At 36.1% G+C, this 24,091-nt stretch overlaps 3 protein-coding genes across 6 annotated transcripts; 1 reads left to right on the top strand and 2 right to left on the bottom strand.

The window, feature by feature from the left end:
• The first annotated feature begins 1,529 nt into the window (after positions 1 to 1,529).
• LOC109087013 (potassium voltage-gated channel subfamily KQT member 2-like) lies at positions 1,530 to 16,103 on the top strand. Of its 2 annotated transcripts, none has more exons than XM_042729775.1 (8): positions 1,530 to 2,050; positions 3,504 to 3,697; positions 4,693 to 4,740; positions 6,095 to 6,112; positions 7,664 to 7,763; positions 8,677 to 8,808; positions 13,173 to 13,290; positions 14,164 to 16,103. In XM_042729775.1, the coding sequence occupies exons 1-8, from the start codon at positions 1,971 to 1,973 to the stop codon at positions 14,878 to 14,880; spliced, it is 1,407 nt and encodes a 468-aa protein (XP_042585709.1). In that variant the 5' UTR covers positions 1,530 to 1,970; the 3' UTR covers positions 14,881 to 16,103. The 2 variants fall into 2 exon arrangements, with proteins under 2 accessions (XP_042585709.1, XP_042585711.1); XM_042729777.1 differs by lacking the exon at positions 1,530 to 2,050 and adding an exon at positions 2,233 to 2,680.
• si:dkey-183p4.10 lies at positions 15,808 to 20,508 on the bottom strand. Of its 3 annotated transcripts, none has more exons than XM_042729772.1 (8): positions 20,195 to 20,508; positions 18,153 to 19,814; positions 17,982 to 18,048; positions 17,522 to 17,856; positions 16,930 to 17,002; positions 16,798 to 16,855; positions 16,592 to 16,711; positions 15,808 to 16,364 (listed from the first exon to the last, which is right to left on the bottom strand). In XM_042729772.1, exons 1-8 carry the CDS (start codon positions 20,235 to 20,237, stop codon positions 16,263 to 16,265), a joined length of 2,460 nt encoding a protein of 819 aa, XP_042585706.1. In that variant the 5' UTR covers positions 20,238 to 20,508; the 3' UTR covers positions 15,808 to 16,262. The 3 variants fall into 3 exon arrangements, with proteins under 3 accessions (XP_042585706.1, XP_042585704.1, XP_042585705.1); XM_042729770.1 differs by having other exon boundaries at positions 17,522 to 17,859; positions 20,195 to 20,492; XM_042729771.1 differs by having other exon boundaries at positions 16,798 to 16,852; positions 17,522 to 17,859; positions 20,195 to 20,488.
• A 597-nt stretch (positions 20,509 to 21,105) lies between these two features.
• dnase1l1l (deoxyribonuclease I-like 1-like) lies at positions 21,106 to 24,030 on the bottom strand. Its single transcript, XM_019101290.2, has 9 exons — positions 23,777 to 24,030; positions 23,302 to 23,455; positions 23,061 to 23,149; positions 22,893 to 22,979; positions 22,663 to 22,769; positions 22,443 to 22,555; positions 22,200 to 22,357; positions 21,641 to 21,737; positions 21,106 to 21,548 (listed from the first exon to the last, which is right to left on the bottom strand). Exons 2-9 carry the CDS (start codon positions 23,440 to 23,442, stop codon positions 21,468 to 21,470), a joined length of 873 nt encoding a protein of 290 aa, XP_018956835.1. The 5' UTR covers positions 23,443 to 23,455; positions 23,777 to 24,030; the 3' UTR covers positions 21,106 to 21,467.
• Between the last annotated feature and the right edge of the window lie 61 nt (positions 24,031 to 24,091).

Here is a 24,091-nt window from a genome sequence, read left to right as displayed (position 1 = left end):
TCAGTCATCTTGTAGACCACTTTACTGTATTTTAAAGACCCATTTCTTGTTTGTTTGTATGCAGTTTTTCTATTTATTTTTTCTATTTTAAAAGTCTTTTCTCTGTTCTGGCTCTATTTAAAGACTCATCCCTCCTGTAAATCAGCTCGACATATTAAGAAGCCTGAAGGGAAAATCTGGTTTCAGGTCTGGTAAATTTACTAAAGAGCATTTTAAATATTAAAGGGATACTCCACCCCAAAATGAAAATTTTGTCATTAATCACTTACCCCCATGTCGTTCCAAACCCGTAAAAACTTTGTTCGTCTTCGAAACACAATTTAAGTTATTTTGGATGAAAAACCAGAGGCCAGTGACTGTCCCATTGACTGCCAAGTAAATAGCAGTGTCAAGGTCCATAAAAGGTATGAAAGTCGTCGTCAAAATGCTCCATCTGCCATCAGATGTGGAATCTGGGTTATATGAAGCGACGGGAACACTTTTTGTAAACAAAGAAAACAAAAATATGACTTTATTCAATAATACCTTTGTCAACAGTCTCCTCTGTGTCTCTCCATATCTCTCCGCACCACAAGGATGCGCTGTTTCTATGTGTATTTAGGATTGATTTGAAAGAAAACAGCGCATCCTTGTGGCGCGGATGATACAGAAGAACATACATTCATATAACCCAGATTGCACGTCTGATGGCAGATGGAGTATTCTGACAACGAGTTTCATACCTTTTATGGACCTTGACAATGTTATTTACTTGTCAGTCTATGGGACAGTCACAGGCCTCCCAGTTTTCATCCAAAATATCTTAAATTGTGTTCCGAAGAGTAACGAAGCTTTTACGGGTTTGGATCGACATGGGGCTAAGTGATTTATGACAAAATTTTCATTTTGGGGTGGAGTATCTCTTTAAATATCAATGTAAATAATATTATAATTATCATATCTCAGAGGGGTCTAAAGTCTGAGACCACATTGAATATCTGTAAATAATCAAATGTTTTAAATCTTGTGCAACAAAAGAAAGTTAATGACTTAATGCAGAAGAAATTCTTCAGATTCAGCACTATTTCTAGCTCATTAATCAAAGTGATTGATTATGTGACTCTTTGTACGCATGGTCAGAGGTTTTTTTTGCTTCCAGTGCTCTTTAGATCACATCATGCTTGATAACATAAGGCTTTGCACAAACTTGTATTTTATGCAGCTGAAATGCTAATAACTTACACTCAAATTGTTATGCTGATAATATAATCATAAAAATAAAAACAAAAATATATTAGAAAAGAATGGGAAAAAAATGAAAGGCAGAATTTTAATTAATTCTCTCTGTCTTTTGACCTTTACTATATTTGTGAATGTTATTCCTGTTTGAAATGTTTGTTTATGGTGTTGCCTTTCCTTAATCTCATGTCTTTATTGCTTCTCTCTTTCTAAAGGAAGGACTCACAGCTAGAAGTCACTCCAAGGTTTGTTGTCCTGGATTTTCACATAGAAACTTGACTATTCCCAAATCATGTCAGTCAAAAACTCATTCAAACACATAGAGAACTGTAGTTTCAGATCACCCTCATCATTCTTCAAATGAGAAAACAGCCCATATATTGCTGTGTTTGAAGTCATTTGAAATCACAGATGTTATTCAAAGACAACCTGGTTGCACTTTATACTACAGTATCTTCAAGTGGTATTTACAGGGAGATGAATTAGTATCATACTAGCACAACATAATCAATGCAGATTAAAGGAACTAACATCTCATTAAAGAAAACAATCACACTTTGGTGTTCTGCTCTGTAAAACACCTGCTATTGCAATCCTGTAAAATCAAGTGCAGCCTATGACCCATTCAGTTCATTTCATTCGGTGTGACTGTTTTGGGGGGTTTGGGGGGGAAGTACCTCTGATTTTAGGTCCCACACTTGGACATGGCCTAAACCATTTTTGACCACTGCTTGTATAATCTTTTCTCTCTCATGACCCACTCCAACCACATTTGCAGTAGTGAGATTTCACACAAAGACACCCTGTGTGGGTGCTGCCCGAGAAGCAATAGGTACCGTTGCACACAGATACTAACGTCTGCACGCCCAGATCTCTCTCTCTTTCCAGCATTTGTATTTATCTCTTTCCTTCCTAACTTTGATTTCCCCCCTATCTCTAAATGTATTCCTTCAGTGTGTACCATCATCAGCTCAAGTGAAATATTTCAACATTTTTTGAGACATACAGCATAGTGCACATTCGTATCTCTCGTCAGCTCAGGTGGGCTGAGAAATGTTCTGCTCTCCAGCATCTAAAAATGTTGTCTTGTTTGAACCAGAGAAGCAGACATTTGTTTAGCTTTGTTGAAAGAGTTTTGCTTGTGGATCAACTTTCCCACTTAGCACCTGGAAGCACTTCCCATCGCTTTTTACCTCAATTCCACGAGACCATCCTCCTCTGCAAGCTGCTTTGTGTTGTATTAGGGTCTCTCACTTTTTCATTTATTCATTTGGCTGTTTTTTAAAAGGTGTTTAATATAACAGTTGTGTATTTTTTCAGCATGCCCGACAACATGCATGTGTTTCATTGCTTTGTTGTTGAAAAGTTTCCGCTGTGGCAGCATGTGGGTCTGCTGTTGCATCCAGAAGTTGTGGATTGCATTGCATGACTGAGAAGCACCATTATCCATATCTTTGCCCATGTAAGTCTGATCTTTATTAAAATAGAAGAATGCAGAAACGTTACATTCAGTGTTTGCTAAGGAATTAAAATGTGTTTTAATGTACAGTTGTGAAATTGCTTACAGGTTACATGTTTCGGTCATTTTAGAAATGTACAGAACTGTATTTTCAAGCAATTATTTGATTATTTATTACATTTCAGTGTTTTCTTTTTGGTGGCTTCAGCTGAACATTTCTATAGAAACATTTACATATCAGTAAATATGTAACTGTGTTGTTCTTTTAATAATTTTTATAAGCTGTAACGTGCAAACAAGAATAATTATGAAAATAATAGATCAAACAGTAATATGTTTTCTAGTAAAAAATTATTTTAGCTGTTTAACCATTTGTTTTTGATGAAATCCATCTGCACTTAGTTTTTAATCTGTATTTTTAATGTATTTATTTGTTTGTTTATTTGTCAAGCAAAAAAAAATGTCAAGCAAAAACCAATGCATATATATTTCTGTATAATAATATAATTAAACAGTTTTTTTATTTTTAATAATGAATTTTTCTGATTAGCACCAGTTTATTTTTTTATTGTTTAATGCATAAATCTTACAAAAAAAAGTTTGAATCATGCCTAAAGCAGAAATTTCAATGAGTGCTAGACATACAAAATTACTTTTTTTGCAGTGTATGGTCATTAATATAATTTACTGATTATTTTCTTTTTAGCACTGGATGGTTTCTGTCCCCACAATGGAAAAATACTTATAAGTGTGGGCTCAAGATGATCTGTCTGTTTCCTTTGCTTTTTTTGTTTGTCTTTTGTGCTTCATTGTGTCTGCTGTGCAGTCGTAAGCCCAGCTTGAAAGAGAAAGGCAGTCCCTCTAAGAGCACCGGGGGGAAGGAAGCCAAGACCCCCAAGCCAGAGGAGGGAGGCAAAGAGAGTCCAAGCAAAGTGACCAAGAGCTTTAGCTTCACAGAGCGGAACAAAGCAAAACACGCTTTCAGAATGAAAGATGGAGCTTCTCGGCAGAACTCTGAAGGTCAGAGAATGTTGTTATGCACACATACACAGGAATACTGGAATACACACTCTGTTATTCTGAGTGCAAAGTGTATGCTGCTTCCAAACGTACATTCACCTGTACATTACATACTTGCTTTGCATAGGTTTCTATTCTTGTTTTTTTTTTTGTTTTTTTTGAGTGAGACTTCAGCAGCTAGCAAGAATAGTTTGTAATTTCCTGGCACAGAACCAGATGCCACACTAGATTGCTTAATGTCTCATAGCACAAAAGATGGTGTCAGTGATAGTCCATTCATTAGAATTCATAAGACGGCAGGTGTGAGTTTCTATTTAAAGAAACAGCCCAAAAGAAGAACTGATCTGTTTTGCATGGGTTTAGTCTCCTTGCTGAAACACATGAAAGTGGCTTAATGTTTCAAATCATGTTTTGCAGTGGAGCATTGTATTATTGTCTAAAGATGCATGTTGATGCTGTACCATTTGTGGCTTTTCTATTGCAGTAACTGTAGAAGCGGGTTTATATGCCATTAAATGCTTGATCCCCAGAAAATATTTCCTCCACGGTGAAAATGCTTTTGGGGGAATTCACTAAGAATGAATTACATCTGCTGATAGTGTTGTTTTTTTGCACATGCTACTGCATTTGTATTGTTTAGTTTCTGATTCGCTACATGAACTGCAAATCAGGTTACATTGTAAACGCCTGAAGATTTCATGCTACATGAAATTTGCACAGGAGCATTTACTGATTTGCCCTGGAAAGACTGTCAGTTAAACTGTATTTTGGGTGGTTAGTGAATGAGACTAGTGAATAGTTTTTTTGCTCTTAAATACAGCTCGCTACAGTGTCACAGTTGCTTAGTGAATTACTCTCATCACCTGTTTTATGCTCTTGGCATAACTCTGCAGTGCTCAACTTCAAAATATATATAAATGGATCCATTTTATGTATTTCACTTCCTGCACGCTCATCGGTTTCTCTCTCATTTCTCTCTACTGGAAAAAATAAAGTGCTGATTGAGTTGCAAGACGAGGACTTCGCCATGAAGAGTTCTCCAGGTTAGGCCATGATCCAGAAATATTATCCAAAAAGTACAGAGATGACAGAGCAGTTTCTCTTAGAAGTAGACTATATTTAATCAGAATCTGTAAGCACAGCGATACAGCGATGCAGCAATAACTGCTCTCGCAAAGGCCACCTAGTAGAAATGAAAAAATATTATGTTTGATAAATAACAAACAGTATCACAGACCTCAGCTAAATGAATTTGTATAAATAACTTATGTACTGTAGCAGTGACACCACAGCATAAGCAATACGAGAAATAGATTTCACTTCCTGAATCATACAATTTTGGGGTTTTTCCATGAATACGGTATAAAAAAGCCAAACAACATATTCTGTCCAATTCAGTTTTTATTAGGTTTGCCATTTTGGCAGCCCTAATATTAAAATTGAGACATTTAAATAAAAAAATAAACACTTTTTTTACATTTCTTAAATGTTTTATTTATTTTTTTATTTATTGTTTTTTTACTAGCAACAAACATTTATAAATGTATTTTTTATGTTTTTTTTTAAATCAAAAATAATGTATTAAAAATAAAAATAATAATATGTATGCCACAATGAGTATTTGAACAAATAACAGGCTTGAAAATGTAGCTTAATTAAAAAATGTTGAATGCAGTCAAAACACTATTTGCAAAATTAAAAAAAAAAAATGCATGAATAATTATTTATTTATTGTCTTCTTACCTTACCATAAATGGTCCATATAATATTATTTCTTGTGTTCCCTAATTTTAAGAAATAATATTTTTATATTTATAATAAAGGAAAGACATAGAAATATTGTTTTTTTTTATTAAATGTAATAATTTAATATTATTTAATAGTTTATAATACTAAATTAAAATTATTCTTAGCTACAATAAATTGAATATCAATTCAACAGATTGCTTTAAAATTAGGACATTTTTGTATGATTTTTATTGTTACAATCAAGATATTTGAGGGAGGTTAAAAGCACCATTTTAATGGAGGGTGGCAGATATTTGATGTGTTTACAACTTGCTTCTTTTCGTGCTAGATTATCGTTATGTTACTTGATAGTTTAACTAACCTATCTAAAAGTTCTTTAAAAAAAAGTGGGATTTGTACCTCTAATGTTTTTTTTTAAAGTCATTGGACATTGAAGTGTATTGTTTTCATGGAAAGTGCTTCATAATGATGTGCAAGCAAATCTCCCCCATTCATAATGTAAAAGAAGTCTAATATAAGTGACACCATGTGTTATACAGCTGCATGGTTGAAGTCATTGTCATCTTTGACCATCTCTCTCTCATCTCTCTTTCTCTATTTCTTTCTCTCTCTTTCACATTTCCTCTTTTTCTCTTCACATTTTGGCAGCGATTGAGGGCTTAATAAGTAAGACAAATTATGTTGTCTGGGGCTGCATCTCTTTAGCACTAGTCCAAAAAAATCTCAACACCAGTCTGCTAAAGAAACACTATGCATGTTTTAAAATGGCTCTTTAATTACCAAGCTGCAGCAAATCTTTACAGATCTGCCCATCATCCAACACTCTCTGTCATGAACGCTTGGCTGAAAGTTTCATCCCACTTGAAGCATCACACAAAATATTAATTCCTTCACTGATGCTTGGATAGTTTTTACAGTAGCTATATTAACCTTATCTGTCAACCATATGACAGTGAAGTGCGACAGTAGAGCAAAGAAGATGTTACTCATTTGTCTCAGCCTGGATATCAGTCTCATGCTCATCCCATGACAGAATGTGTTCCATGAAGGTGTTAATGAAACACTTTGCAACTTACACTTTCCATCAAGTACTTTGCACTAACCTGCATGAAATAATTTCTCAGCTTATGAAGGAAACAAGTTTGTTTTGACTAGCTGGTTGTTACTGTCATTTGAATAGGATATGCTTTTTCACATAAGGATGACACGTGTAGTACTAATATTTAAGCTTTTTTGTCCCAGATTTACATGTTAACCAGCATTTTTCAGGGAGTTGAAATTTGTTAGATTTTGTTAGGTGCACAATATTTTCTCTCACATGTGCTATTGCAGTAAATGCTCAGGCTAGCAGGTTCTGGTAAGTGCTTCATGCATGAGTAACACTATTGTTTCAGCTCCAAATGCACATTGAAATATTAAAGCATGTCTGAAGCTTCTGACTAATGCTGACATAGTGATCATGAGATTAGGAGGGATATCAGTTTCACAGCCGCAGAAATTTGACCATGCTCAACTCTTTTTCATCTAATTATTTCCCCTGAGCACTTCTGAAGTGTGGAATAAATTCATTTTAATTTTTGGAAAATCTCACTAGTCATTTAGCATTTACTTTTTTCATGGAAAGTCACTTTTGGGGTAATTTGTGATTTAAGTGCCTTACTCAAAGACATACTCTGATTCCATGTGCTTTTAAAAGGACAGTTCTCACAAAAATTTTAATTGTCATCATTTACTCATGTCGTTTCAAATCTGTACGATGATCTGTGATGGGTTTTACTCTAGCAATATCACATGAGCAACTATTGTTCTCAATTTCAGTATAGCTGGGCAAAGTCTCATTCCTACACTCATGCTGATGTTCAGAACAACATCTTCATTTGCAAGTGTGATATTGATTTTATACAACAGTTCTGTAAATAAGATGTTATTTCAAGAAACTTCACCTTGATACTCAGTGGGAATGCAGACAGGCAGAGTGATACTGACAGTGAAAAGTCACAGTGCTGTTGGACTACTGTAAATATCACTCTTGGAACACTGCTCAGCCAATCGAATTCAAGAACTGGAACTAACTGTTGTATAATGTGGAGTGCAGTTTATCGAGCATGTCTGCCATGACAGATGTTTTCTGTAATCTTTGATCTTGTCACAGGGCTGTTCTTTGTTAACATTAGGACTCTTTACATTGGGAGCAGCCTGTTGTTTTGTGTGTTGTAGAGGCAAGTCTTCCAGAAGATTTTGGGGATGACAGAGGTTTCCACTGTGAGTTTGTGCCGGATCTGTCTCCGGGACTCAAGGTCACCATCAGAGCAATCTGGTAAGAGGCACCAAACTCTGGGCTAGAAAAGACTAGGGGTATAAATATTTGCTCTCAAAACAATTCAGTACAATTACAACGATTGTTAAAAACAGAATAAAACTTTTTTTAAATCACACGTTAAATATTGAAATATTTATGCATAATAATTTATTTAAAAATGCTGAAAAAATTAAACTGCTGGGACAATCAAATGTTTATTAAAGGGCTCATGAACTGTTTTTATTTGTGGATAGATGGATGCTGCTGTTTAAGGTTAAAATGCATAAACACTCAGTACATATCAAATGATCTGTAATATCAGACAAAGCAATAGTGATCCCGCAATAAAAACAGTTACTAACTCATTTGAGGTGTGACATCGGATCCAATATAGTTGTCACAGTATCTTTTAGTTTCGGTCTTTCTGAAAATCCTGTGTCGAACTGTGCCTTGTTTGTAAGCGAATCTGCTGGAATATGAAGTGAACAAAGGACCAAGTTTTTACTGGTGCAGTCTGGCAGTTCATTAAAAATAAAGTTCATCATATAAAGTTTATCGTTTTGTTTCTGTGTTTGCCACTCTATTATGTGCACGAATCGGTGGCCGGGGCTAAACAGACAGTGATGTAGAGGCAGGTGTTGATCATCTTCTGTGGAGGCGGTGCTTATCGACACTATTACATCATAAAGTGGCACAACCTGTCATTTTGGTAGATTGACTTCAAAATAAGCTGTTTTTAGACTAACAAGAAAGTTTTGAGTTCTGAAACGTACAGAATGTTTTTATAGCACAATGACATCTCGAAAGATCAAGATAATTTTGATTTCTCAGTTCATGACCCCTTTAAATTCTGTAATTATTGCTTTGAATTGTAATTGTCAGATACACTGTATGTTACACCCTAATTAAATTCTTATTCGGTCTTCCCCAGTGTTATGCGGTTCCTGGTGTCTAAGAGGAGATTTAAAGAGAGCCTCAGGCCTTATGATGTGATGGATGTGATAGAGCAGTATTCAGCAGGCCATCTGGACATGCTGTCACGCATCAAAAACCTTCAGTCCAGGCAAGACTTCAGTCTGTCTAGAACAAAAGAATCACATCACAAAGTTTTCTCCATTGCGGTAACCTAACAATGACAGGATCCACCTGCTTCAGTAGTCAATCAGTATTTGGCAAGAGCTGTAGCTGAATTGTGACCAGCACCCTCTGGTGGTAATAGATTTGATATTACAAAAAGATTAAAAAAAAACTAAAAAAAAAACAGTCTAAAGCAGGATGAGATTTCAACACTGCTCGATCAAAATCACTTTCACAGTGATTTTATTTTTTTGTGTCACATTCAAAATGATTTGAATTCAGATTCACTCCTTTTCTCTCAAATAAGCCTCATATATGTTGTGAAATTACATCCACACATATACCAACATATTCCAACAGCAAAAACCATTTCTGTCATACATGTAAACATGAGACACTGTTCCTAGAAGTGGGTGAGAACAGACATGTATGGAATATATTCTTTCTTATTTGTCGACGGTCTTCACTGGGGTACAGGGAGTGGTTTCCATGTGTTGCTTGATGATGCTGGGTATCCATGTTCTCTCTGTGTACTTTGCCAGGATAGATTTGATTGTGGGTCCCCCTGCCCCTTCGACCCCTCGTCACAAGAAGTACGTAATCATTCACCATTAGCTTTCCCAGGCTTAATTGGTTTATTATTGGGCAGCATTGGATTAAAAACTGCAGTGTCATGACAATTAAATGACTGAAATCATGAGGGGTAATTTGTCACTAACTGGTTGGATTGTTTCTTGATTGGTTATTCTTTGTTCACCTTGAGAAAGATTTACATTTTGGATAAATATAATTATATTATTATAATAATACACTGCTTTAGAAATGAGCATATGAAAAGTTCATTTATAATTAATAAAAAGAGTTTTTGCTGCACAATAATTCAACACACTATGGTGTGACCATACAGCCTGTTTAACGGGGGAAGGGTGCAATTTTTGCATGTTTTCCCAGGGTTTAAAGAAGAGAGAATAACTTAAACGTACAGTGTGTAACACACAAAGCATCATAAGGCATGGAACCCAGTGACATTTTTTTATTATTTTTCATTTATTTCCTCACATTATTTATTATGCAAGTCAAATTCCCTGCCATTGATGCAGTATGTCTGACTAACATTGTTAGGAAGCTACTTTAAGGGTGCAAAATCTTTCTAAATACACCTGATGATATCATTTATAATATAATCTGAGATATTTTACTGGATTTTTGAACAAATGAATATAAATCTCAATTAAGATGACAGTACCAAACTATATTATTATTATTATTATTATTATTAATAATTTATTGTTTTATGCAAGTAATAACTAACAGCATTCAACAAAATATTCTGTTATAAAAAAGTAGGCCAAATATGCAGCGCAGGCACTTGAATTGGCGAAGCTATTTTATTATTAATTTAAATAAACCAACTAATTGAACAGATTTTGCTAGATTGTTTCAGACAGTGTTATTTTACTATTAGTTATTTTAGTATTTATATACTATTGTAGCTTTAAAATTGTAATTTCATTTTATGCTTTTGCCTTTTTCAATTTTTTTTATAAATGTAATGAAATAATACATTTATTATTTTTTATTTTTTTATTTCATTTTCAGTTTTACTAAAGTTTAAGTTTTGGTTAACTATAACAAAACAAAAAGATTCTGACCAATGCTATGTAAGGCATAAATGGCTGTATAGGGCAACACATATATATATTAGTGCTGTCAATCAATAACTAACTATTTAATCACATATTTTTTTCTGAAATTAATTGCAATTAACCCCATCTAAAGTTAAAGTTTCAAAATATACTTTTATATTGCAGTAATTTTACAATCAATCTTCAAATTAATGTGGAAACAACATAAAGACATTATAGTTTTAATATTTGTTTAGTGGCATCTCTTTTGTGACTAAAGGAGAGTATCACTGATACCAATACTTATTTCCCTAATATTTAACCATTGACTATACTGTATGTAATGTTGACTAAACTAACATTACAGTATAATTGAGAGCCATCAATTTGAACATTTATTAGACTTTAAAAAATTACAAATTATAATTTAAGTGAACTTAAAACAGTCTTCACATAAACCCATTATAATAAATGTTATATTTACCTGTGCCCTTCAGCAATTAGGAAAATATACAGAAATTGAATAAATGTATCAACACTAAATTCTAAATTAAATATTAGGGATGCACAGATACCAATTTTTTTCAGAACGAGTCCAATACCAATACTTTCATTGTTGTTACTCGTCGATACCGATACCTGTATTTTCACAGCATTTGTCATTTTTTTACAAGTATTGGGTACAGAGACAAAATAATAATAGGAAGAATCATGTTAGTTGGCTTCATTAAGCAAACAGATATTTCCTTCAGTTATTTCCACACTTAATTATACCCTTTAAAACGTATTGTATAAGCTTTTGTTACTTTCACTGTTCATTTTAATGGTGCATTAGAGCTGCTCCATTGAAATAAAATAATGCAGGGAACCACTCGTTATACATTATACAAGTATGCACATTCTATTTTGATTATGTAATTTGCACTGTACGCGGACCCTCACATACAGATAAAAACCATAGTTTTAAAGCAAGCTAAACATGCGCAGCGTGCACACATTTGCATTGGTGCAGAATGAGAGAGACACTTATAGTCTAGTGCATTTCACACAGTCTGCTAGTTTCACTTTTGCTTTAATCGTGTATGCTTGACATTTAAAATAAATGTTGTTTATAGTGATATATATGCCCCTATAATTTTTGTTTGGTTCATATTTTCATTTAGTTTTAATCCAAATACATGCACCAAATGTAGCAAACAGCAATCACGATCATGCAACAGAAGTGCGTGCTCTCTGACTCTCTCTCTATCTCTCTCTCTCATGCTCCTTACCGTCAGATAACTTTAGTGACTTGTGTGCTGTTTTGCTTGCTTGCTTTTGACATATCTGACCAAACTACAAACTTTCCAGTGATGCATGTGAGATATCCACTCGACAAGCTCACGCATCTATGCCACTGTGCGCTCAATCCACTCAGCGCACTCTGCTTATCAGCTCACACGCATCCGCTATACAGGCGTGATTATTGCATGTTTAAAATTATATTAATTACTTACATGTACTTCATATACATCCTTAATCTCTAATAATTCATTCTACTCTCTATTGTTCTGTTGTCAGTGTTTCTTTTTCTGGACACAGCTCTGTTCACATGCTGTGTGGGTATCGGCTTTTGATATCGCAGCATTTTACAAGTATGTGTACAGGAGCACAGTATCGGGCCGATACCAGTATCAGTATCAGTGCATCCCTATTAAATACAGATGAATCCTTAAAGCTACAAAAGTTATTGATTTCCTATTTTTTCTGTTGTTCTCTGATTAACAGATGTCACAGCAGCTGGGTTATTAGGTTATTTGGCTGCTATTATTTTAAGAGCTGCCACTGCTAAACGTGAAGTGCTTTAATATGAAATGTTACAGGCTACAGTGCATGCCACCATATTTGTGCATGCAATCAAAGAGCATGTGCTACAAGCAGAGTATAACGGCTGACAGGACAGCAAAATTCATTTTTACAAGCGGCATATTCAAACTAAACGGACATTTAAGGGAAACGGTGCAGTCAAAGGCAATAAAATAACTAAGACGAAAATGTTTTAAAACCTTACCAGTTTGTTAGTTCTCTCATAATCCATTACAGCTTACAAAACAATCATCGCAAAATGGCAGCAGCTGGGTTTGTATGAAACGAGAGCGAGTCCGCGATACCAGGATGACATAAGAAAGTAGAAAGTTTTAATTGAAATAATCACTCTTGATAGATGAGACCTTTTAGGACAAATTATTCACTAGAATAATCAGATTTCCATACTGAAAAAAAAAGTAGTTAAGTGAGTTTTTTCTTCATTTTTAGTTAGCTTCTCCCCAACGCTGTTGTCAATAACTTTGCAAAGACACTCAGGTGTGTTTTCACTGCAGTATTGTGAGCGTTCATCTTAGTGTAATGCTGCAGCTTTGAAAGAGTCACCTTTCCAAGATTCCAAGAGTCATCTTGATTTTTGAAGTCCCAAGTCCCTGATGAATGCATGCTGATTAACAACCTTGCAGAATTGCATGCAGCAAGCAATATGACATAAACTTCCTTTCAGCAAATCAGGCTTCAATCATCTTCCCTCTTATTTCAAACCTGCTGTCCTATGTTTGCATTCGCATGCTTGAATTCTCCTCCATAAAGCTAATTTCTGTTAACTTGACAAGGTACAGTGCACAGTTAACCACTGAATCTCAGTGTGGATGAGGGTGTATTGACTATGTGTCGAAGTGATGGTCTATTGGATCATTAGAGTGGATCAGATTGTGGGAAAGGGAGCCACGGCAGGAGAAAAGGACAAGCCCAAAGGCGACACAGAGATGGCTGAGGATCCAAGCATGATGGGACGTCTGAACAAGATGGAAAAGCAGGTGAAGCATGTTACATCAAGTTCATTTGGTGTAGCACCATACACTTTTAAAATAAAGGTCCTTTATTAAAATCTGTGGTTCTATAAACACCCTTTAGCATCCATGGAAGCGTTCCATTCCACAGAACATTCTTTATAATCAAAACAAAAATCTGTGCACACCAAAAGCTAATTTAATTATTAGCTTCAGTAGATTACATATAAAGTCAATGCAAAGACGCAAACAGACGTGAATTCTTGAACACACAATATACGCCTCAAACGCATCTTATGCGCTATTTGACAAATTTAAACTTAAGTGGAAAATTCTTATGATGCGTTTTGTGCAAGCCAATCAGCGAAGAGCTTTTTGACATGTCTGGTTGTATCAGAAAATGGAGGCATATTTTTATTCACACGGGTGACACAAAAAACATCCCGTGAGTAATCTAGAGCGATAATGCAATGAGAATATCCACTTCGTGTTTGGTGTGCACACACCATTAGAAATATTTTTTTTTCTTTTAAGAGCTATTAACTGAAAACTAAAAAGGGGTCATCGGATGCCCGTTTTCCACAAGTTGATATGATTCTTTAGGGTCTTAATGAAAAGTCTGTAACATACTTTGGTTAAAATTTCTCAATGGTAGGGTAAAACAACACCCTTTTTACCTTGTCAAAAACAGCTCTTTTCAGAGCAACCCATTTTGTTATATGCCGCTTTAAATGTTAATGAGTGCTGCTCACCCCTTCCCTCTCTTCCGAGCCACTCTCTGAGAGACGGTGAACTTTAGCCTCATTCATTGTGAAACTTGCTAACTAGAACATTATTAGGAAAGGCGATTTGCAAAGATTCATGAAAAAACCTTATATTCACTTGTTTCTCCTTGTGCAGGTGGGGGCAATGGACCTCAAACTTAACTTTTTGGTCAGTGTGTACACCACACATATGGGCATCCCACGATCTGAGACCGAAGCCCTCCTAGGCTTTAAAATCCCTTACCCTGCTCCTCCCTACCACAGCCCTGATGATAAGAGTGAGAAAGCACAGGATGAGAAAGAGGATGAGGATAAAAAGAGTGTGTCCCCTGTCCATCCTGGTCCCAATGGGACTCCCACCGATAGCCAATGTCGGCCCTCTGCCTCATGGCATCATCAGGATGACCATCCCCTAAGTGTGCCTCTCTGGAACAACAGCCGAGGAGTTTCGCCGATAGGCACTGATGACCCCTTGCTGTACCGCCTCCCGCCTCCGCCATTCCATGAGATCGGGGACAGCAGCCGCTCACGTAGGTCCAGGAGACCTGTCCAGCAGCAGGCGGCCGTTGAGAGTGACACGTCCCTCTCTATTCCCTCAGTGGACCATGAGGAACTGGAGCGCTCTTTTAGCGGCTTTAGCATTTCTCAGGCCAGGGAAGAGGATTATGTGCCTCCGGTGAGTCTGGGGCTTTTTGGTGGAGGCGGCGGGACACTTTGCACACATCTCAGGCCTTATCTGGCCGAGGGGGAGTCGGATACGGACTCTGACCTCTATACGCCAGGAGCGCCGTCCCCTCTTTCATTTACCGGAGAGGGGCCTTTCGGTGACAGGATGTGGCCTGGTCTGAAATAGTTTGGAGTTTGTTTAACGGACCAGTATCCTGGATGTAGCTGATGGATGTGTAGGTGGCCATTTGGACTTAATGGAGTGAATCGAATGTCGAAAAACAAAAATGTGGGAGTGATTACCAACTGCATTGATACCACAGCTGCAAGAATGAATCATAAACATTGCAAAATAAAAAGACCCCAAACATGGAGGCTAAGGATGTGTGTATTTACAAGTATTTACAAGTGGAAAAGATTGTGTGTATTCAATTACTGGCATGGAAATAAAAAAAGGCACCTCTTCTTTATTACTTTGCATAGTCACCACAGCTAATGCAGTATCAAATGCACTTTACCTTAATGAGATATTTATTTATTTATTTATTTACATTGTCTTTTCCTGAAATGCGTTATGAGACTGTTATGAAAATGAGTAGTTAATCAGGGCATGTGTTCATAGTAAGCATTTAATGAACATTTTAAAGTGAAAGGTCCCTTTGGAGAAAATTAATTCAGCCAAAGAAAAAGAAGGCAGAAAGCTAAGCATGCCATACAGGTACTTTTTTCCCTCTTGTATTTCTTATCTGTAGGATGGAAAGATTAATAAATTTTTTATAGCTACATTTAATAGCTTTATTGAAGTCAAAACACTTACGGAGAGAGACACATACTTTTGGAGGAACTATTAAAATTTGCAGGAACCCTGGTGATGATCAGAGGAGAAATATCCATGCTATTGTATGCAATCAGTTTTAATTTTCTAGAATTGGTAAGCTGCACTATGATATGTTTTATGCTGTAGTGAAGAAGGCACTGAATAATAATCAGACCTAAAAATACATTAACTGCATGGCATGTTTATGGAATATAGCTTGTTGACAACCTAATAGGATGACAAATGAGATAGCAATTAAAGAAAGTCCCTTCAACTGCAGTCAGATATAGTCAGGGATGAAGGAATTGAAAAGGTATCAATTGTATTTATTTGTTTTGTTTTTCCAGGTCAGATTTACATTGAAAGCACTTGTTTGTACAGGTTTCCTGTAGGGCCCAGAGACCACACACAGCTGCAAATGTATCACTTTTCCTAGTAAAAAGGAAGAAGATTAATCTATCTAGATGTGGTTTACATAAGAAAACAGGGATAACCATGTTAAAAACATTTTTCAAAGCTGTATTTCAAAGCGCTGTTCAAACATTACAATATTAGGTTGCATACTGTAAGGAAATAAAGTTGGTTTTGTCTCAGTCTGCTGGTTTGTCCGTTTCATGAGATGTTGCATGGCCTTGTGCAATGGTTTCTCTATAATACTTGCAGAAGCCTTGATTTCTCTGTGTGTGTGTGTGTGTGTGTGTGTGTGTGTGTGTGTGTGTGTGTGTGTGTGTGTGTGTGTGTGTGTTTTGAATTCAGTAGATCCAGTCCAGGCTGTCTGTGGCCCACCAGTAAGACAGCACACCCACCGTCGTCGCTAGACTCACTGCTAACACTGAATGCAGCAGGACAAGACACTATAGAGAGGTCAAAACAGAGTTAGGCTAGATTATTGGCTTTATTTATTAATGACTTTAATGCTGTTGTGCTTGAGGCTGATACAAGAACTTGAATTGTACATTAATAATGGCATCATCAGAACTGACATTTCTATGAGAAATATTTACACAATTTATACATAAATTAAGGGTTCCATGAGCATGTTGTTATTTACTCCTTTAATTTCAAGCCAATTAATATTTACCTTATTTCTCTTGGGCTGTTCCTTCGGCTGCTTGTCTGCCTTTTGTAACCCCTTTTGTAAGACTTTGTACCTTCCTGTGTACAAGCGTCTCTCAGTTGGTTCATCAGAATCACTTTGGTCCTGGATCATGTGGATAGCAGTAAGACAATGACTGATTACTATTATTTGATCATTTTATTGTTTGCTTGATGATTTGATGTTCTCACCTCAGTCCTCAGGATGCTGACAGTGTCATCTTCTGTGTTTGATTCCTGTTCACTGCTGCTGGACAACATAAAATGCAAACTTACAAAACTGAAATATGAATGATATTTGAAGCTGAATGAAATCCATCTTACCTATCATTATCTTCCTCATTTTGAGAAGATTGTTGGCGAAATCTTAACATTACTTTTTGGGTCCTGTCTGTGACCGTTAAGAGAGATGCACATTTATTAATTTAGCAGGCATTTTTTATCTGAAAACCATGATATTGACACTAACACCATTTGAGCTACAAAAACTATTTTCCCTCAATACATTGGGATTTTCAATTATTTTATAGGGGACTTGAAAGTGAGTATTAAAAGTTGAGTGTGTGTGTATAAATTACATTTTTGAAAGAAAATATATTTGTATTTATTTGATCATAAAAAACATATTGCTGTGATGGCAAAGCTGAATTTTCATTCATTTCTTATTGTCATCAATGTTGAAAATAGTTAAACTGCTTAACTTAATCATAATAAAAAAAAAAATCTGGATTTTGAAAGAATAGCATTAATTTGAATTTGAAATCTTTTGTAGTACTATACACGTATGCAGTCTGTTTTGATCTATTTAATGCATCCTTGCTGAATAACATATTCAGTATTAATTTCTTTAAAAAAAAATTACTGACCCCAAAGCTTAGACCAGCAGTGTAATTCTATAGAAAATGTCAGCACTTACCCTCATTTTGGTCCTCTTCATAATATCTGTTAGATGCGTCACTTCTTGCTTGTTCCTGCTTCATATGCCTCTCTATTTCAATTTTCAGCTTCTCCAGGAAATCGTGATCGTCATCATCGATCATTATACTTGAGTTCTGTTGAACTTCTTCATTAATATCACAGTCATAATCCTCAAGTTTCATGTTATCCTCATCCATCAGAAGGGTGTTGATATTTTCTCTGATGTGTGAGGGTTCACGGCTGTCTTCCTTGTTGCTTTGGTCTTGTTTGATTGAACTGGATTCTGGAGGATGCAACTCACTGATGCAACCTATTGTGCTCGGTTCCTCTTCACTGCTGTGTGGAAATTTCACATGCAAATCGCATTTATGAGCTTGTATGGTGCACTTAAGTATAAGATATGTATGTAACACAAAACACTTTCCTTTTGAAGTGTCAAATCTTGAAATTTGTCTTACCTGTAACTATCCTCCTCATACTGAGAGGATTCTGGCTCCAAACAAAATGTCACTTTGTGGCTCCTCCCTGTTGTTGTTGTTATTGGGTAAGAATTTACCAAAATTAAAAAATTGTCCTAATAAAAATGTGATAAATTAAGACATTAAGATGGTACACAAATGAGCATTTACCCTTGGTTTCCTCGCCTTCGACAGACTCGTAGTATCTGTTAAATGCTTCAATTCTTGCCTTTTCTATCTCCCAATCCCTCTCGGTCTCCTCCCCATCGTTCTCCAGCTCTTCCAGGTAATTGTCCTCTTCATCACAGATCATCTCTTCTCCATTAATGTCCCAATCATATTCATCAAGCTTCAGAATGTCCTGGGACCAAAACGTCTCAGGTAACAAAGTGTTGATATTTATATCTCCAGTGTCTGAAACTTCTGAATGTTCACTGTTATGTTCTTTGTTGTTCTGGTCTGTTTTCACTGATGGATGTGACTCACCAACACTTACGTTTTCAGGTGAATCAGTCTCAGAAGAACCTTCCATTACAGTTCCACGAGATGCTGGAATGCTTGATAAACCTTCTATATCACACATCTCTGGTTTCAAGCTATTTTTGACCACCCCATCCTTTACTTCATGCTCAATACTGTGCCAGTCTGTAGCAAAGTCCTTTGTGAAGTTGTGTGTGTTTTTGTCCTCTGAGTCAGTATGTGAAATGAAATCAGGTGTATCTTCTTGGTTTTTGCAGTAGTCGTCACCATCACTGCTGAAATCACTGTCATAGTCAGGGTGCTCATTCATGTAGGATTCATTGGAATTGGATTGGAAATTCTCAGAGATTCCATAATCAGAACTTTCCCCAATGTTTGAAATCTCACGGTGATATTCAACATCTGTTTGGAACAAGATGTCATCATCAGATTTCCCAGTTGTTGTCTCCACATACAGATCCTCATTCTTGACATAAGTGAGCATGTCTGCATCACCATCTTCCCTTGAAGTTACAACACTGTAAGGCAGGAGATGTTCTGCTGGGCCTACAGCCTGCACCTCAGCTTGCTTGGTGTCCATGTGATTGGGTTGTCCTTCACTGCTGTCCCCACTGTCACTTTGAGACAGATCAGAGGGATACTCTGCTAAACCTTCCTCGTCTCTCTCACGATCCTCATGATCTTCTTCTGTAAACTCTTTTAACTCATCCATAGACTGAACCCCTGCTGATGCTACTGGCCAGTCTTGCAATGTTGACTGTATGGCACCTAAATGACTGAGCTGCTTATCATCTGCTGCATGCTGAAGAACATGTTCCTCAGTGCTGTCAGGCTCCATTCTTTCCTCTTTTAATGTTGAGCTCTCATTTTCAGATTTATCCACCCTCAGGTAGCCCAGTAGATGAGATGTGGTCTCCTCCTGAGTCCATGCGCTCATTGTATCCAGATCATAGTGAGTTCCTTTTGGGAGAACCATTTCCAGCACATTGTCATCTTCAGATTGTTCCTTGCTCATTTGATGGATATCTTCATGTATCTCAAATTCATTCTTTATGCTATCCTCTTCATGGAAGCTTAATCGCTGGTTTTGGGTTTGTGTCTTATTTTCGACTGCATCGTTGTCGTCCCATGAACCACAAAGCGTAGATCCTGCCTTCATGCTTTGTTCATCTAAAGAGAAGTTCCCATTGTTCTCAAAACAGTGCTTAGTTTCCTCTTCCCTATTCGTCCACTCTAAATCTATGTCAGAATCAGAGTCCTTCTCCATGTCTGGCTCATTTTGAAGTACATTAATGCTGTGTGCAGTTGCTGCGTCATCATCAAAGTTTAGATGCTCGAAGTTTGCCTCTGTTTCTATTAAAAAAAGGAGTACACACATCAATACTAATAACACTGTAAGAAAAAAAATCAGTAGAAAAACAGATCACGTCCTGGCAGAAAATACCAGTACCTTTTCTGTTAAGTTTACAGACATTTTCCTCAACTTTAAACACAACACATCTCATCAATGTGCAATTCAAAACATGGGCTAAACTCATTTGTTTTATAGATATTTACTTTACCTTCATATTAGCATGGTACACTGGATGTTTTTATGGACTTTTTTTTAAATAGGTGAAATTTTGCTCCTCAGCTCAAGAATATTTCTGGAATACCACAGTTTAGTGGTGAGATCATGTGATATGATATGCGCAAATGTACATTAAACAAAAAGTGTTATACAAAAATCTTACCTTTGAATGCATCGTTCTGAATATCAGCAAAGTTTTGATCCATCTTGTTGTTGACACAGCAGGAGGTGTAAAGTGTTTAATTTCATCCCATACAGACTAAATCTGATTCAAACATGACAGACACTGAATGTTTTACCACTTGACAAAATGAGTGTGTGTTGCGTACCGCTTTGTGTCAGAGCTGCTTCCTGTTCAAACAGGGTCATGCCAACAAGAACATCAACACAGAATTTAAGTTACTAAACAAAAAACAGTCACATGAACATACAATTTAAATCAACATAGTTAAAATATCAAAAGCTAACTTATCAAATATGTCAAGTTATATTTGCTTGATTACTATTATTTACATCTTACTTTTATGTGTGTGTCTGTGTGTGTGTATGAGTGTGTTAGTGCAGCAGGAACGCAGCCTTGTATGACATTTAGTAGGTTGTGGTTTGAGAAGCACAAGCACACCACACATCTCCTCTAAATTGATGCATCCTCCGCATGAGTCACACAGTCATTTTATTCAAAACACTGCTGTGGCTTTCCATCAGAAAATTTAAAATGTTTTTAAAATGAACAGGATACTCGGTATCCATTCTGAGAGGTCTCTTTTTTAGTGAGCCACTGTAGTGCTATGTGTTTTAGTCGATTTTATAGTGTGAATTATTTAGTGACATTACAGAATGAAAGAACACAAGAGCATAGCTTTTACTCCTCTTGATCAAAACTTGCAACATGACAAATCATGACCCTTTTAGTTTTGTGGCTTTTAGTCCAATTGTGTTATTTTTTATTTTATTTTATTTTATTTTTATTTCAGGTATAATGGTGAGACTGGCAATATGAGGACATTGCGTTTATTATTTAATCTCAACTATAGCAACTTCAAAACAGGACACTGTAGCAAAGCACCAAGCCACCATAAATCCAAAATTTATTTTAAAAATAATTTGTATATACAATATTAATGAATGATATAAAAAAAATGCCATAAATAGTGTAGAATTCAACGTGTTTATCTTGAAACAGCGTAATAAAATATAAGATAAAAGTTTTGATTTTCCATTATCCATTCACATTTTTTATCAGTTCAAAGCCTCTAAACATCATTTATGTTTTCTGCCGCTGGTGTTTTCTTGTATGACAAAATGTGTGTAATAATTGTACACGATGCACATGCAGTATTTTACACTGAACCAGTAAATTATCACAGTATCAGGCAAATAATTATATACTATTAGAATTGATACTTTGTAGGTCATATTCACAGATATTTTTCATTTCACAGTTCATGGCGCAGGAGGTAGCGATGGTTTGCTTTCAAATCCACCTCGACAGGATAGTGGTCACTGACTTCCAAAGCCTAGGTGCAAAAAAGAGAAAGAAATTTCAAACATTTTTTTAATACATTTGAGGCAGTTTTATAAATTAACTCTGATTTGCAATACTGTTTACCTCTCCCTCAGATAAATTGAATTCTTCTTTGAAGTTGAATGGTTGAGCAGATTCCGGAACTATTCCAGAAATGAGTTCTTTGCCATGAATAATAATCCTAAAGGGGGTTTTCACAAAGATTTTACTATTAGACTATCTAACACAGACTGGTATGCCATTGTAAAATTGTAATAGTTATTTGGCTTTTCACAGAGTGCTGCAGGAATGAGTCCTTAAACCTGGAAACAAGCAACTTTACTAGTCCACTTTTAAAGCCTCTTTGTGTTTAAAATCACACTCTTGCAAACCATTCGCACGCAAACCTGTAGATGGTGGTGGTGGTGTTTGTTTATAGCCTAACTTTAGCTTTTTACTTCTAGTGACTTTATTTTTCTGTGATCAAAATGTGAAAGTATAGAGTTAGAATAGAGCTTGTTTTCTGGAAGAATCCAAGTAAATACAAAAATCTTAGGGAACTGGAGTAATGTAACCACTGGGTTGGCCTTTGAAATTATGTCATACTTGTAGCACTCTATTGTTCCTGTAGTTACTTGATTGGTTTGCTATAAGAAAGTAAGACCTGTCATAAGCGCAGCGTGTTTTTTCCCGCACTGTCGTGTCTTGTTCATCTCTAATCAGCCAGTGGAACTTTGGGTCACTCCTGAGACGCACGTTTTTCAGTCCTTTATTGGTAACATAGCTGCAAGCTGCATTTAAGTCCCCCAGAAACATCACATTCTAGATAAGAAAGGTAAAAAACAAATGATAGATAATCTAGGAACGGATATACAATCTATCATTCTATCTAATGAATTCTGTGTACCTCAGTTTTCCATTTCTTCCTGACTGTTTGGAAGACCTCATAGAGTGCCTCCATTTCTTTCATTGCACTCTTAGGACAGGTGTGCTGACCAATAAGGACAAAGTTCTTCACCACTGTAGGATAATGCAACCAGTCAGATTCAATATGAATGTATCTGAGATATAATGTGCTATTTTATTTGGAGGTGCTAGCAATGCTCTGTAGAACGTTTATGACATACTGGTTGTGGGAGAACGGATCTGTATGATGAACGGCTCTCTGGTGAATACTGTGCTCTCGTTGAACTCTGGGTGTTGGTATTGCTCTTGCACCTGTAGCATGTCTTTTCTGTGAACACAGAAGTTTATCGTCATCACTCCTAGTGTTTGCAAAATTCAGGTATGTTGACAGACGATCACTTACACTGTGTTTGTGTTAGTGACATAGCACACATTATAAAAGTCTCATTACCTGTAAATGTACAGATACTGCTCTTTATATGTTTTCTTCCCCATTCTTTTACTCTCTAAATGTGTGTAAATGTGAGATTTGTCAAATCTGGAAGAAGGAAAATGAAAACATTATTATATTATACATTAATTGAGAGTCACGTGTGTCAGTAAAATGCTGTGAATATACCTGTTTAGGTTCATCAACAGTGCAGATACAGCTTCGCCTCTAGAATCTCGAACTTCCTGAATCAAACTCAGGTCACAGCGAGAAATTATCTACAAATTTAAAACAAAAAATGTTATTTATTGGTTTATAAAATTATTCATTCTCAAATATTCTTTGTATCTTTGTTAAAATAAGCCATTTTGTTCATTGTATTCATAGGACACTCAGGTATGCTAATCATATTCCCTAATAATCTATATACCTTTATCAAAATCGCCATAACTCTCTTATTGCTGGCCTTTGCTTCCCCATAGCTCTGGATGTTGAAGGCGCAGATCTTCAGTGACATTACAGAAGTCCAAAAACATAATCCAACAAAACATATCAAAAGAGACGACTTCATTTAATCAGGACACCTAGAAATAAACAAAGTTTCATTAATCTTACAAAACAACACCACTTATTTGTCTTTTTGGATAGTAGTATAAAGCATATACTGTATAATTTAATAAACCTAAATAATGTCAATAAACCCATCATCTTGTTGTACAGCCCATGTCTTTAGCCAGCTTATGTTAAAACACCCCAGGCCTACAGAAAGCTACATACTGTATGTGTCGCACCGTGGCATTGTACTTCCATTTTTGCATCATGTAAAAAGCTGTAATTCATCAGAAATATAATTTTAAATCTATGAGACAAATGCATTTCTGGTAAAGCATATTAAAATAACTCACCCTGTATGACGACTGTCAAGCTATTATCACAGTTTTTTGGGCTGGAGTGAACGTTTTAATGGGCTCTGGTTATCTTTACACAGGAAACCATGGTAAAAAGTAGTGTTGGGCAAGGGGAGGGGCAGTGTGTGAATGTGTTGAAACAAGCTGTGTCAGATCTCCATTAATGTGTGGGTCAGTCTGGAACGCTAAAGAAAGTGACCTGTCATGACAATGTGCTTTATCAGCCATTCAACACGACAGTATTGTCCTTTTATCCTCAGTGAGTGCTAACTGAAAGAAGTTTACGTTACCCTATCTGGCAGTTATCTTATG

This window comes from Cyprinus carpio, chromosome B8 (assembly GCF_018340385.1).
Source record: "Cyprinus carpio isolate SPL01 chromosome B8, ASM1834038v1, whole genome shotgun sequence".
NCBI classification, from domain to species: Eukaryota; Metazoa; Chordata; class Actinopteri; order Cypriniformes; family Cyprinidae; genus Cyprinus; species Cyprinus carpio.
The sequence above is the reverse complement of the archived record's forward strand: the minus strand, read 5'-3'. Positions and strand labels throughout refer to the sequence as shown.

Excerpts from the sequence above, each read along its gene's own strand:
- LOC109087013 (XM_042729775.1), top strand. The coding sequence starts at position 1,971 with ATGACCCACTCCAACCACATTTGCAGTAGTGAGATTTCACACAAAGAC. Across the intron at positions 7,764-8,676 it reads GTCACCATCAGAGCAATCTG|TGTTATGCGGTTCCTGGTGT; the intron begins GTAAGAGGCACC and ends GGTCTTCCCCAG. Across the intron at positions 8,809-13,172 it reads ATCAAAAACCTTCAGTCCAG|AGTGGATCAGATTGTGGGAA; the intron begins GCAAGACTTCAG and ends TTGGATCATTAG.
- si:dkey-183p4.10 (XM_042729770.1), bottom strand. The coding sequence starts at position 20,237 with ATGGATCAAAACTTTGCTGATATTCAGAACGATGCATTCAAAG. Across the intron at positions 19,815-20,194 it reads TCAGAACGATGCATTCAAAG|AAACAGAGGCAAACTTCGAG; the intron begins GTAAGATTTTTG and ends TTTTTTTAATAG. Across the intron at positions 17,003-17,521 it reads TGAAGAGGACCAAAATGAGG|TCACAGACAGGACCCAAAAA; the intron begins GTAAGTGCTGAC and ends CTCTCTTAACGG.
- dnase1l1l (XM_019101290.2), bottom strand. The coding sequence starts at position 23,442 with ATGAAGTCGTCTCTTTTGATATGTTTTGTTGGATTATGTTTTTGGACT. Across the intron at positions 23,150-23,301 it reads TTATGGCGATTTTGATAAAG|ATAATTTCTCGCTGTGACCT; the intron begins GTATATAGATTA and ends TTAAATTTGTAG. Across the intron at positions 21,738-22,199 it reads ACACGCTGCGCTTATGACAG|GATTATTATTCATGGCAAAG; the intron begins GTCTTACTTTCT and ends AACCCCCTTTAG.